A 13275-nucleotide genomic window follows, 5' to 3' on the forward strand; every position below is an offset into this window, starting at 1 on the left:
TAGTAAATTCCTCATTTGTAAATCAAAGACGTTGGGCTAAATGTCTTCCCGTGCCTTTTAGCTTTCAAAGTCCCTAAACCAAGGGGAAGCTGAAGCAGGAAACGTGCCTGTGACTCTTCTAGGTTTAAAGGGTGAACAGTGAAGACACACGCTTCTACGTCCCGTCTACGGCCACACTCTCCACACGGCCATCAGCCCACAAGGACTTCCTGGGCACCTCTATGTGTCTGAGGAGCTGGGGTTGCCAGAGAAAACACCAGACCTACATGGCTGCCCAGTTAAATCTGCATTTCAGGTAAACAACAAAGCTATTTTAGCAGAAGTATGTCCCATGCACTATTTGAGAGATACTTGCATTCAAATAGTTGTTATTTATTGGAAATTCTAAATTAACTAGGAATCCTATACTTTTATTTGCTAGATCTGGCCACCTCCTGGACCTTAATCATGTTTGGATCCAGGTCAATTGGCACAGGAGTGTCCCCCTTAGCCTGGAGGGGAAAGTGTAGCCTGTTTGCTCTCAGTGAATGTCCAAGATGAGCCCTCCAGGCAGCGGTATGCTGGAGCTGGCCAGCGGCGGCCTGGGAGAGCGACTGTTAACAATTCAGAAATGGGAGTATTTACACCACAGAAAGGGGCAAATGCTATACATCAGAGCTTTTCTAGGTGGAGGGGAGAGCGGGTTTATCAGCACACCACTTGCTACCTTCGTGTGGCACCCATGAAGCTCCTTGAAGAGGAATGTCCAGCGGCAGAGAATTCACGCCTTCTCCTGCAACTGCTGGAGGTGGTGGGCGGCTTGCTGGGAGGGCAACAGAAATCCACCTTTCACCTCTGGGATGACAGCTCGTGTGACTCACGTTGCGTGACTTTGGTGAGTCTAGGCCTCTCAGAGCACAACACAGACAGCAGGAATTCAACTTGCCACTCGGGTGAACTGAGCCACCCCCGGGTTTCTTGGCCAAGATTACCCCAGAGGATAAAACCAAATAAGCAAACAAAACAAAAATGGGTGGGGAGCGAGCAGGGAGAACTCTTCCTCTGAGCAATGCTGACGGCCTGCTGAGTGTCCTGCTGGGAGCACAGTGCCAGGGGCTGTTCCTGTCTCTCCTGTGCCCGCCTCCCAGTGTGACAATCAGAGTCAACACATGTGGAGAGGCGACAGCAGTGCCGCCTGTGCAGCCATTGTCATCGTCACCACCACCCTCTGCACAGCCCATGACAGAGTCAAGGAGCCAGGAGGGGGTTCTGAGCAAAGGGGGACTGAGCACCGATGACAGGCTGATGTGTTCCCAACCCCCACCGAATACACCCCTGGGTGACATCTGGTCGAAATGAACTTTGAGAGCCCGTTTGAAGAATTAAAGTCCCAAATGGGCAGCCTCTGCATGTGCCAAGGGCAGGACACAGACCCACAGTCACGTAACTTTAGGTCAGGGTTGGGGGGGGGGGGGCAGGTATTTACCTCCTCACCCCAGAGAGCTCCCGAGGTCATGGAGGCTTAATGTCCCACAGCCTGGAGCCAGACACCTGCACACAGCCTGGATTTGCTGGTCCTGGTTTCACAGATCCTGTCCAGCTAATAAGTTTAGGTTTGTCAAATCAATGTCTGCCGAACCGTTTCCCGGCGTGGAAAATGTGGTCTGTGGGATCCTGGCTAAATGCCGCTCGGAACTGCCTCTGACTCTTTAAGATGCCCCCCCCCCCCCGCCCCCGCTTTGGTCGGTTCTGGGGCGGCTCCTGCTGTCTGGGGAGGCGCACGATGAATGAAACCAGGGGTTGCCAATGGCGAGCGGCACACACAGGAGGGGACCTGCCTGGGGTGGAAGCAGAGCCCTGTCCTGGGGCTAATCCAGTGGCCAAGCCACACAGGAATGTGGGGTTCCCGAGGGAACCAGTTCCTTTCACAAAAGCCTCTAGTCTTAGGGTCTCGGACAACACGTCCATCCACTGAGCCCTCCTGTTCAAAGTGTCTACGACTGAGATTTGCCCCTTATAAGATGCCTTCCTCCCTCCTGCTTCCTCCCCTCCCCTATCCCTCCACCCCCCCACCCCCACCCCCACCCCACTCCATACACTTACGTGGCATCAAAGTTTCCACCCCTCTGATCACAGGAGGAAAGGGAGCAGCAGCCAGCGCACTTCAAACAAGAAAATGCCACTTTTCCCCGCTCAGACCGGGGAGGACATCAGGAATGAAAGGGCCCTGGGAGCCCGAAGGGAGCACCCACCCAGGAAAACCAGGGCGAGTTCTCTTGAGGAGAGTGTGTCCCGTCACCAGGTGAAGGGCAGGTGTGTGTGTGTTGGGGGGGGGGGGGGAGAGGGCAGGTGGGACACTGGTCACCTGTGATGAAAACAGGGACCAGGTCTCTGCCCATCGCTGGCCTGGCTACGCTGGGAACAGACCAGAGAAGTGAAAGCACGTTTTCATCGTCTCTGAGCACATCATGCTCCTTCCTGTCCTTAAGTCTGGCATCAGCCCGTTAGCAGTCCCTTGAAACCCCGAGGGGAACGTGGGCAAAAAGTCAACTCCACAAACATGTACTGAAACCTCCTGGGGCCAGGGCCCGGGCTAAGGTGCGAGGTTACAGGCACAACCAGCAAGCAGCTCACAAGGCCAGGAGTGGGAAGGAGACCCGGTGAAGCGGGTGGGACGTGAGCCTGTGACTCCGTGGGAAATGCAGGCGCACGAATGGGGGTCCTTCATTCAATCCACTTTCGAGGGCCTCGGGTCTGGGGAGGACAGCGGTAGCTGCCACCCCAGCAGTTGCCAGGCAGGCGGAGAGAAGAGGTGCACACCCATCCCCGCCAGGCCCAGGGGAGGAGGGCAGGGGCCTGCGACTGGCTCTGGGCGTTCAGAGGAGGGCGTGCTTGCCTGCGCCCAGGGGAGAGGCTGGGGTACGGTGTCTGGGAACCAGGAGCTGCTGCCTGGGTTCGTCCTCACTCGGCCTGACCCTGGCTGCACAAGTCACTTACCCCTCTCTGTGTCTCAGGGTCATTATCTGAACAGTGGGAATAATGATGGGACTTGGCTCACAGGCTATTGTGGGGATTAAGTGGGTTGATGAATGCCAAGGTCTTCGAGGGGCGCGCCTGGCACCCCGTCAGTGCCAGCCAGTGCTGCTATCTCCGGGACTGGGCCCCGCAGACCCGCTGGGAGGGGCGCTGTGACTGAAGCAGAGAAGCCCGGCTTCCAGAGCAGGAGGGTCGGGCAGAGGGTTCCAACAGGCAGCTGACTGCACCCTTGGGGGGCACTTATGCCCTTGGCCGTGGGGGTCTATGCACACTAAGCTTCTTTTCATTGAAGCATCCCTGCCATGTAAAATACCCCTGGCCCAGTGCCTTCTCAGGTTAATAAGTGAACAGCGTTAACTTCGCCACAAATGAAACACTGGCCTGCTTACCACCTGAGAGGGTAGGTTTGCTGTCAGGCCGTGTCTGAAAGTAACATGTGCTGCTAAATTGTGCCCGTCGGAGCCTGTGGTGCCCGAGCCCTGCCTCTCTTCATTGATTTGCGCCTGGAGGGATCAGTCGTGTTTAGAACCACAGAACAAGTCATCCCTGGACAGGCCCACCTATGTAACATCCTGATTTTGAAGATGAGGAAACGAAGATGCAGAGACAGTGAGTGAGTGTCTAGTGTTACACAGCTTGGCAAACAGTAACCACAGTCCAGGGTGAAACGGGGACAGACAGGGGAGGTGGGGGGAGAAAATGCCCATCGAGCCACTGGGCTCTGCCTGGCCCCAGACCAGGCACGCCTCGCATGCATGAGAGTCCTGGCACATCTGCAAACAGCTGTACCGCGTTCGGAGAAGCAGGCCTCGTTCCTGGCAGCAGCACTGCCGGTCCAGGACCAAGCTCTGGGAAGGGTTCCTAGCACCCAGCAGTCAGATTCTTAGGGGAATGGGAGCCAGGCAACGAGGCCTTGGCGTTTCCGACCAAGTGAGACAATCAGGTGCGCGCACGTTTCCAAGGGCACCGTGTGAGATGTGCTAAGTGGGTCACAGAATTCATTCGAGGCCACAACCAAGTTATGAGATCAGGCACAGGGCGTGTGCGAGGAATGTTTGAAGAAGGGCGGTGAGACACTGGGGTTTTAAAATCTGTTTTTAATTCGTATTGCCTCACTAAATTATTGGGTGATGCTACATGAGATCCTTAACTTCTCAATGCCCACTTCCCTCAGGACAAATGAGAACAATGAGCGTGGAATCAGACTCCTTTGTCTGTTTTTATAGTTTGAAGAGCCTAATGCAATTATATAATCCAAATTTTATGTTTCAGATGAAAAAAAAACTGAAGCCCAGAAAAGTCAAGGAACTCGAGGCCCACAGCTAGTAACCGAGCAGAACACGGGGGACCTGACTTATGGATTCCTCGCCCTTTCCACAAAGGTCCATTCTCATTTACCAAATGCTTTCAAATAGTAGGCGGAAGTTTTCACATTGTCAAACCAATGGGACCACACTTGGAAAGTCTGAATCAAATTCCCCTCCCTGCTTGACGCTGCCTATAGCTCTGGCTGTCATCCTGGTTCCTTCAGCAGAAAATTTCCTGAACAACAGTAATGTAAGATCCTGACTTTAAAGCCAGCCCACCCCATTCCTGTATCTGCGTCATCAGCACTAGGTCACGTAGCATGGAGCCTCGCACCATTACTGGACATCTTCCCCGTGGCCGGAGCCCGGTCTGTGTTGCTAAGCCCTTTTCAGAAACATGCTCTCTGACTCTCAGAGATCAAATGTATGGCTTTGCAGGCCATAAAGGGAGGCGTGGTGCCGTGTGTGGCAAGAGCATGAGGCTTTGGCGTGAGCTAGACCTGGGCTTGAGGTCTAATTCTTTCAACATGGATTCAGCAAATATTTATGCAGGGCCTCTTGTGTGCCAAACCCTGCGCGCTCTGACCTTGGGCGGGTCATTTAACGTCCCTAAGCCTCCGTTTCCTCTTCGGTTAAGATAATAAACCCTTCCCTTTAGCATTGTTCTGAGGATTAGAGATGTGTTCTAAAAATGATTTCACCCGTAGGAGAGATCAGTGAATGGTGGCTTCTATTATTTTTATTGGAGGCTGGACTGCAAATATCTTACTAATATATTCTTGCTAAACTGACAAATGGGAAACCAGGCAAAAAAAAAAGAGAGAGACAGATGGACAGCTAAATCGTAGACAGAGAAACTAGAAAGAGAAGAGAGAAAACTCCTAAGCAAGTATCTTATTTATCATCTTTGGGGGGGAAACTGCAAGTAATTACAAATATGTGTGTGTGTGTATACTACATTCTTTATTATTTGCTGTCTTAGAATCCTAAAAAACCAGAAGTGAAAGGAACTGAAATGTTCTCTAGTTGGGCATTCTGGTTTACAAAGAAGGAACAGGCAAGGGCCAGAGGGGCTTGCCAAGCCCCTCCACTCCTTCCCGACTCACCTGCATTCACTCAGAAGCCAGATCTCATTCCCTCCCCCACCATCCTGGCAAGGTGGTAAGATGAGAAACATTTTTAGAATGCAGCAAAAGGTAACCGAGATGATGATTACTCCCCAAGAATGTTATTCTAAAAGTCTTGGCTAAATGAATGCAGGGATGAAGATTTTAAAGAAAACTGAAAACGTCTGCGAGTTGGCTGAGCCCCCTGCTGGTGAGAGAGGAGCCGGTCAGATCCCTGAGTCTTTCGCAGGTGAAATCCCTACGTAGGTGCCAAGCAGAGCTTCCCGGATCAAAGAGGAAAAGAGACCCAGATATCTGGGGGGAGAGAGTGAGAATGGGGGCAACACAGGAGCAGCAGTAACACGTTGTTAAAAGAAGCATTAAAAACGAGGGGGCCCTCATCACAAAGGTCATTTAAAATTTATTAGACTCATTTTCCCTTTTTGTTATTCAAAGAAAGTCTCGTTTTTCCCTTTCGTGTTTTAAGGAGTGAGGCTGGGGGAGAAAGAGGAAAAGATTTTTACCTTTTACTTACATCCCTGGGATTTTTAACGTTCTATTTCTATAATAATTTTTGAAATACATTGCTTATTAAAATTTTGGGGTTCCGTGTAGCACCATCTGGACACGTTGTTTTTCCCTGGATTTAATATCTTTCCAGCTCATTCTTTTTTTTCTTTTCTTTTTAAGGTCTTAACAGTTTTTACTTACAATATTATTTTGTGTTGGTTTCAGGTGCACAGCAGTGATCAGACAGTCATATGCTTTACAAAGTGCCATCTGCCCTGATATTTCCAGCGCTCACCTGGCACCATTCACAGTCATCGCAATATTATTGACTATATTCCCTATCTTGAGCTTTACATCCTGGGGACTATGCCAATTTGCACTTCTTAATCCCTTCATCGCCTCTTTCATTCACCCAGTCCCCAACCCCCCTGCCCTCTGGCGACCACCAACCGGTGGGCTCTGCCTCCTGTCCCTGAGTCTGTCTCAGCTGGTTCTTACCATCAGCACAGCTGGAGAGGCTGCTGTGGCTCCTTGGATAGCACCGCCCTCTACTGGTCACAGGGAGAGACGCACCAGCCAGGCTCGCCTGCCCGTCCCTTGAGGCTAAAATCCAGACTAAAAAGTAAAGAATCTCTAAGACAATGAATGCCATTACCGTTTTCTGATCAAATCTCTTGGTTTGACTATTAAATCCTTTCTTTTCTGCTTCTGAACTTTTTGCCCAGTGAGATTTGTAAGGAATGGAGGATTGTGTCGGATATGCAGCAGTAAAACCTAAACAACAAAAATAAAACAAAAATTAGCACAGGGCAAAGAACTGGCAAATGCAGAAAACACAGAGCTGTATATTAGCGTTTTATCTGAAATGGAATAGAAGAGAAACTTGCCTTTGGACAAGAGACAAACATGAAGCTGGACTTTTAAAAAGTATTCCTCACTTGCCTGGCCAGAGTGGTTCAGCGGTTGAGCGTTGACCTATGAACCAGGAGGTCCCAGTTCGATTCCAGGTCAGGACGTGCCCTGGTTGTGGGTTCGGTCCCCAGTAGGGGGCGTGCAGGAGGCGGCCAATCAATGATTCTCTCTCATCATTGATGTTTCTCTCTCTCTTTCCCTCATCCTTCCCCTCTGAAATCAATAAAAATATTGTTTTACAAATATAGTTTTACAAAAATATAGTTTTACAAAAAGTGTTCCCCACTTTACTTCCTTTCCCTCTTGGTAACTTATTGGGACGTCCCCTCCAGCTCTTAAACTAGAGCAGTGGTTCCCATGAGGCCCAGAAATCAGGATTTTAAAAAGATTCCCAGGTGATTCTAATGTGCAGCCAAGGTTGAGAACCACGGAACTAGAGACTTGGTAACATGGTGGCAATGAATTGTCCCAGGGAAGAGGGAAGAGCTGGCCGGGAAGGAGGACACAAAACCGTCACGCGTCCCCAGCCCAGAGTCACACATTGGCAAAGCGCCGTGACAATCCAGAGAGACGGGGAGGTCCCGGAGCCGGGCTCTCTCGCTTCCCAGGGCACAGGGTAAATTCAGCTCTCGGCTTTGAGCAGACATGGGTTAAAAAGGCATCACTTAAAGGAAATCAGGTTAAAATTGTATACACCTGAGTCATGATGTCTAAACGACATACGAAATCCCACTTTCCCTCCTCCCATGCCCCGCACGTGGGAGAATGGCCACGATACTGATCCCACGGGCAGCATCCGTCTGCACACCCACTGATGACAAACTCTATTCAGTGCGTAGAATAGAAATGGACTGTCGTGTTTGACTGCTGACAGCTTTTAGGCCTCACCCCTCCCTCCCTCCCTCTTACTTTTCGGCCCCCAGTCCCAGCAAGCTGATGAGAAGGCCCAGGTGCTCCCTCCTTGGCACCGGCTAGAATGCAGCCCCTCCTTCCAGCCCTCACTGCAGCCCCACCACCTCCCCACAGTAAAACCCAGGTCAGACTCCTTTCCCTGCTCTAAGCCACTGTGGGGCCAGATTAGGAAGCCTGCCCTGCTCTCCCCCCAGAAAGCCTCATTATGTGAGGATTAAACCTTTCCACAGCCCCTTGATGGGTGTGTGTGGCACCATCGGTCTTGACATCCAAGCCAAATTAGGGGGGCGGGAGGAGTGTCCACCCTGACTGCTACATGTCCACATCAGTGAGCCCAGTCATCTCAACATCAGAGCACTCACCCTCCGAGGGGAACTGAAGAGGGAGAGCCAAGAGAAAGAAAGAAGGGTAGGGGCCAGATTGCATGAAAACTGTCTTCAAGGCCCATTTCTTAGCCTCCAAACTTTTGAAAAAACAAAACTATTTTTCAGAGAGGAAAGCCCAATGCCAACAGCCCCCCCTCCCCCCGGAAGTACTATTACTAACAAGCTTTACAGATGAGGAAACTGAGGCTCAGAGAGACTACGTTACTCACACAAATCACAGCAACACAGTGCAACACCTGAGGTTCGAGCAGTTTGTCCGATGAGCTCAGGCTCTTCAACTCTAAGCTGTGCTCCCTCTTCCTGGGCCTGGCTCATCGTTAAGACTCAGTAAACAATGAATGAAATGATGGGGAGGGGGCCATCGAGCCTGATGCGTCTGGGTTGAGGATGAAGCAAGTAAAAGAAGCAGAATACTGCATATGTTCAGCTAGAAAACATCTGGCAATGCCCACGTATGGTAGATTTATTCTTCTCCTCCCATCTCCCTCCCTCCCCCATTCAAGTAGGTGGATGGTTACGAATTTTTTCTTTAAGGGAGCTAGAGAGCAAATCAGAAAGCAACAGACCCAAGGTTTCCTAGCTTTTGGTACTAAAAGCCTAAGTCATTAGAATAACTGAGTTTGCAGAGGAGGCAGTGAAGGAAGGGGGGGGGGGGCATTTAAAAAAAAAAGGAAAAGGATGGACATTACCCTGGAGGAAGGAAGGGTTTCTCCCTGACTAAAAAGGAGATCAAGCACTTTGGCTTCTGGCTGTGGTAGAATGGTGTGTATCAAAGCAACCCTCTATGACAGTGGTTCTCAACCTTCCTAATGCCGCGACCCTTTAATACAGTTCCTCATGTTGTGGTGACCCCCAACCATAAAATTATTTTCGTGGCTACTTCATAACTGTAATTTTGCTACTGTTATGAATCGTAATGTAAATATCTGATATGCAGGATGTATTTTCATTGTTACAAATTGAACATAATTAAAGCATAGTGATTAATCACAAAAACAATATGTAATTATATATGTTTTCCAATGGTCTTAGGCAACCCCTATGAAAGGGTCGTTCGAGCCCCAAAGGGGTCGTGACCCACAGGTTGAGAACCACTGCTCCATGAGAACACACACACACACACACACATACACACACACACACACGATTAACAGTAAACTAGGCACTGTGGGATGCGGGGGCAGCGGGGGGGAGGAGAAAGACTAGGAAACTTGAAGACATAGAAATAGAAACCATCCAAAATAAAACACAAAGAGAAAAAGGATTAAAAATACAGAGTATCAGTGAGCTATGTGACAACTTCCAGGAAGTTCATATAAATGTAATTGGACTCTCCAAAGAAGAGATGTGGGGGGACAGAGAAAAGAAAATTATTTTGAGAAAAAGACGAGAAATTTCCATATCAGATAAAAACTATAGGCCCCCAGATCCAAGAAAATAAAAACCTCAGCACATGAAACATGAATAAAATCACACGTGGCACGTAAAATAATCAAATTGCTTTAACAAAGTGATAAAGAGAAAAATTTTAAATCAGGCAGAGGGGGAAAAGGCATTACATACAAAGAGAACAGAGACAGCAGGCCACTGTTAGAAACAAAACCTTGAAGGTAAGAGAAGGAAAAGAAAGCTGCCACCCTAAAATCCTGCACCCAGAAAAACACCTTTCAAACACAAAAGTGAAATAAAGACTTAAATATATACAAAAACAGGAAGAGTTCATCAGCAGCAAACTGGAATAATATCAAATGTTAAAGGGAGTCCTACAGGCAGAAGAGAAATGACACCAGTTGGAAATCTGTATCTACATAGAGGAAGGAAGAGTTCTGGAAATGGTAAACATGTGGGCAGATATACAACATAATTATGAGTATAAATGGGTACATTTCGACATAAATATAAACTGTAAGGCCCCACCCCCAAAGACATCCATTATCAAGTTCACCAGACCTCTCTGGAGTTTCAGGTATGTTCTGGCAGGCTGCAGGTCTCTTTGTGCCGAGGTGGCCATCTTAGCACAGTTCTGTGATATGTTTCATTTGTTTGGTGAAAAACTTAACTATGGTTCTTCCAAGCACCTGAAACAGCAAAATACAGCATTTGTAGGGATCATGTCACATTTCTGTTAATTACGTGGATTGAGTTCTATTCTCTCGGCAGGACAGGCTGAGAAACGTGTAGCGGCTGAGGTTTACCAGGATCTATGACCTCAAGTCGCAAGCACACTGCACTCACGGTCTGTAGCAGGAACCCTTTAAGTATTCACAGTTGATGTTGCTTCCAGAACTAACAAAGGCTTGAATTTTATAAATTTATCATGAGATCATTTACATACACTATAATTCAGGAGTTACTACATTGTCACTATGTATACAATTCTAAATTTTGACACGTTTACAATTATGTGAACTACCACTGCAATCTATATATATAAAAGCCTAATATGCAAAGTGTTCCCTCGGGAGTTCGACCAGCTGGGAATTCGATTGCTCACTATGACATGCGCTGGCCACCAGGGGGCGGCACGGAATGAAGGAAGGCCCCAGCCGGCAGTCGGCAGCCGCTAGGGACCCTACCTGTGCATGAATTTTGTGCACTGGGCCTCTAGTTTTAAAGATATAAATATATCCATGAGCCCAAAAAGTCTTCTGTGTTTCTTTGCAGTCAATACCCTCCCTAGCCTGGTGTCTGGCAGCCACTGCTCTGCTTTCTGTCACAATGGTTGCCTTTTCTAGAATGCCATATATATGTTGTCATATGGTCTGTGCTGTTTTGTAACCTGTCTTTTTTCACTTACCACAATGCTTTTGAGATTCGCCCATGGTGTTGCATGTACCAGGAGTCCGTTTCAGTTGTTACCCATCCTCACCAACACTTGTGTGGTAAATCTTAGAGTTTTAGCCATTCTCGTGGCCCTACAGTGGTATCTCATTGTCGCTTTCATTTGTATATTTTCATGTGCTTATTTGTCATTTCTTTACCTTCTTTGGTAAAGTGCCTGTTCACATCCCTTTTTAAACAATTGGGTTATCTTGTTATTGAGTTGTAAATGTTCTTAATATATGTTGGATACAAGCCCCTTATCATATATAAGTTTTGGAATTATCCGCTCTCCGTCTGAGGTTTGTCTTTTCATTTTCTTAATCTTTGAGGCTGTCTCAAGTTTTCACAGAATGCTGAGGTTCCCTAGAGGTCAGTTTGAAAATTCTTGAGGTAGTTCACTGTTGGGTAATTCTAACTGCTAGAAAGTCCCTATCTGTATCAAGCTGACAGCTCCCCCCCCCCCCCCCGCCCCTCCTTTTCTCTCCAGTCATCCCAATTCTAGCCCTTGAAATGGACTCAGAATAAGTCTCATTTCTCTTCCATACTGGTGAGAGTGATTTTCAAAGTGCAGGCCATAGCCCAGTGATGGCGAACCTTTTGAGCTCGGCGTGTCAGCATTTTGAAAAACCCTAACTTAACTCTGGTGCCGTGTCACATATAGAAATTTTTTGATCTTTGCAACCACAGTAAAACAAAGATTTATATTTTTGATATTTATTTTATATATTGAAATGCCATTTAACAAAGAAAAATCAACCAAAAAAATGAGTTCGCGTGTCACCTCTGACACGCCTGTCACAGGTTCGCCATCACTGCCATAGCCTGTAGTCTTTTGTTAAGTTTGCTAGGTTCCTATGCGTGCTGCATTTCTGACCATGGATCACAGTCAAAAAGTTTGAAAGCCACTGTTCTATATGACTGTTCTTCAAGTAACTGAAGATGGTCACCTGGGCACAAAAAGACCTGCCAAAAAATATTTGACACTACAGAAAGGTCTAGTGAACTTAATAATAGATGGTTTTGGGGGTGGGGGGTTACATTTTATATGTATGTCTAAATGTACCCATTTGTCATATCCCATTACCTACAAACGAATCCTCTTCCCCACAGGGACCTCTCCAGCCTCTGCAATGTCTCCTTGATGCCGGGGATTGCTCCCCTCACTACAGGGGGCATCATCTTCTGGTCCTGTCACCAGGTTCATCTGCGACTCTGCTCAGCCCTAAGGGGTGACTCCCTGGACCACTCCCAAGCAGCACCGCCCTACCTTTCATTAGCCCAGGAACCTGGCTTATTTTTCTCATAGCATTTTTCTCTACCCAACATCATATTTTGTGTGTTTTTCTTTATGATCTTCCCCAATAGAATATTCATCATGGAATCCCCAGTCTGTTTCCTGGCACATAGTAGTTAATAAATATTTGTGGAATGAATGAGTGAATGTGTTTACTAGGGGTAAACACATGTTAGCAATAATGTATACAGATGTCCTCATAATACGACTCTTTCCTTCAAGAGCTGCATTCTATATTTACCTCACATGATTACAATAGACAATGTTTTCATTGTACCATCTCTATGTTTAAAAAATCCTTTATCATTTATGTTATAGTATTATGACATATCTTAAGCATTTATACGTACATGTATGCTACTGCATAGGGTATATCAATATATTCTAAACCATGTATACTGCTTACGGGAGTTGCATGAATAGTTTCGACTGTGTGAGATTTTATGGTGTGTCTTATTTTTTTACACTTTTCAAAGCACCCGCAGGTAAATAACCCACTTGAGATTTTTCATAAGCTGAGAAAACGTGTCAAAAGCTGTCACAGCCAGCTATGATCACTAGATTCCAATCTCACCCTTTCTTTTCACAGGTGGCCAGCGTGGGGCTCGGAGCAGGAAAGATGTTGGCAGAGGGAGGCCAGAGGAGCTAGGGTGAGAATTCTGCTCTGTGCCGCCCACCAGCTGCCAGGCCCCGCAGCCCCAAACACTCGCGGGGCTGAGGCGGGGAGTCAGCTGCCCAGGCCCCGCACGGAAGCTACGTGGGGAAGACATGCCCTGGGTGCAATCACCATGTTGCAGGTGGGGACTCTGCGGGCACAATCCAGGGAGGGGTTACCTCCAACGGTGGTTTCTTCCCGCCCTCGGGCATCACCTGGTACCCAGCAGGGCGGGGTCTCGGGGGGTGTCCCATGGGTGCGCCAGGCCCACCTCCCAGGACCCTGGGACCAGTGCCCCAACAGGACCTGCCTCCTACCTCATCGGTTCCCCCTGGCCTGTCTCTGGCCGCGCCCA

General features: G+C 48.2%; 1 protein-coding gene across 1 annotated transcript in view; it reads right to left on the reverse strand.

Moving 5' to 3' along the window:
- The window catches only part of STPG1 (sperm tail PG-rich repeat containing 1), a 34465-nt gene extending 24306 nt beyond the window's left edge, over nt 1-10159 (reverse strand). Inside the window, exons 1-2 of the mRNA XM_036353060.1 lie at nt 10099-10159; nt 6594-6712 (exon numbers count right to left, since the gene is read on the reverse strand). Coding sequence (XP_036208953.1) covers nt 6594-6712; nt 10099-10159 — 180 coding nt within the window. The remainder of the gene's footprint in view (nt 1-6593; nt 6713-10098) is intronic.
- Between the last annotated feature and the right edge of the window lie 3116 nt (nt 10160-13275).

This window comes from Myotis myotis, unplaced genomic scaffold (genome assembly GCF_014108235.1).
Source record: "Myotis myotis isolate mMyoMyo1 unplaced genomic scaffold, mMyoMyo1.p scaffold_m19_p_2, whole genome shotgun sequence".
NCBI lineage: Eukaryota > Metazoa > Chordata > Mammalia > Chiroptera > Vespertilionidae > Myotis > Myotis myotis.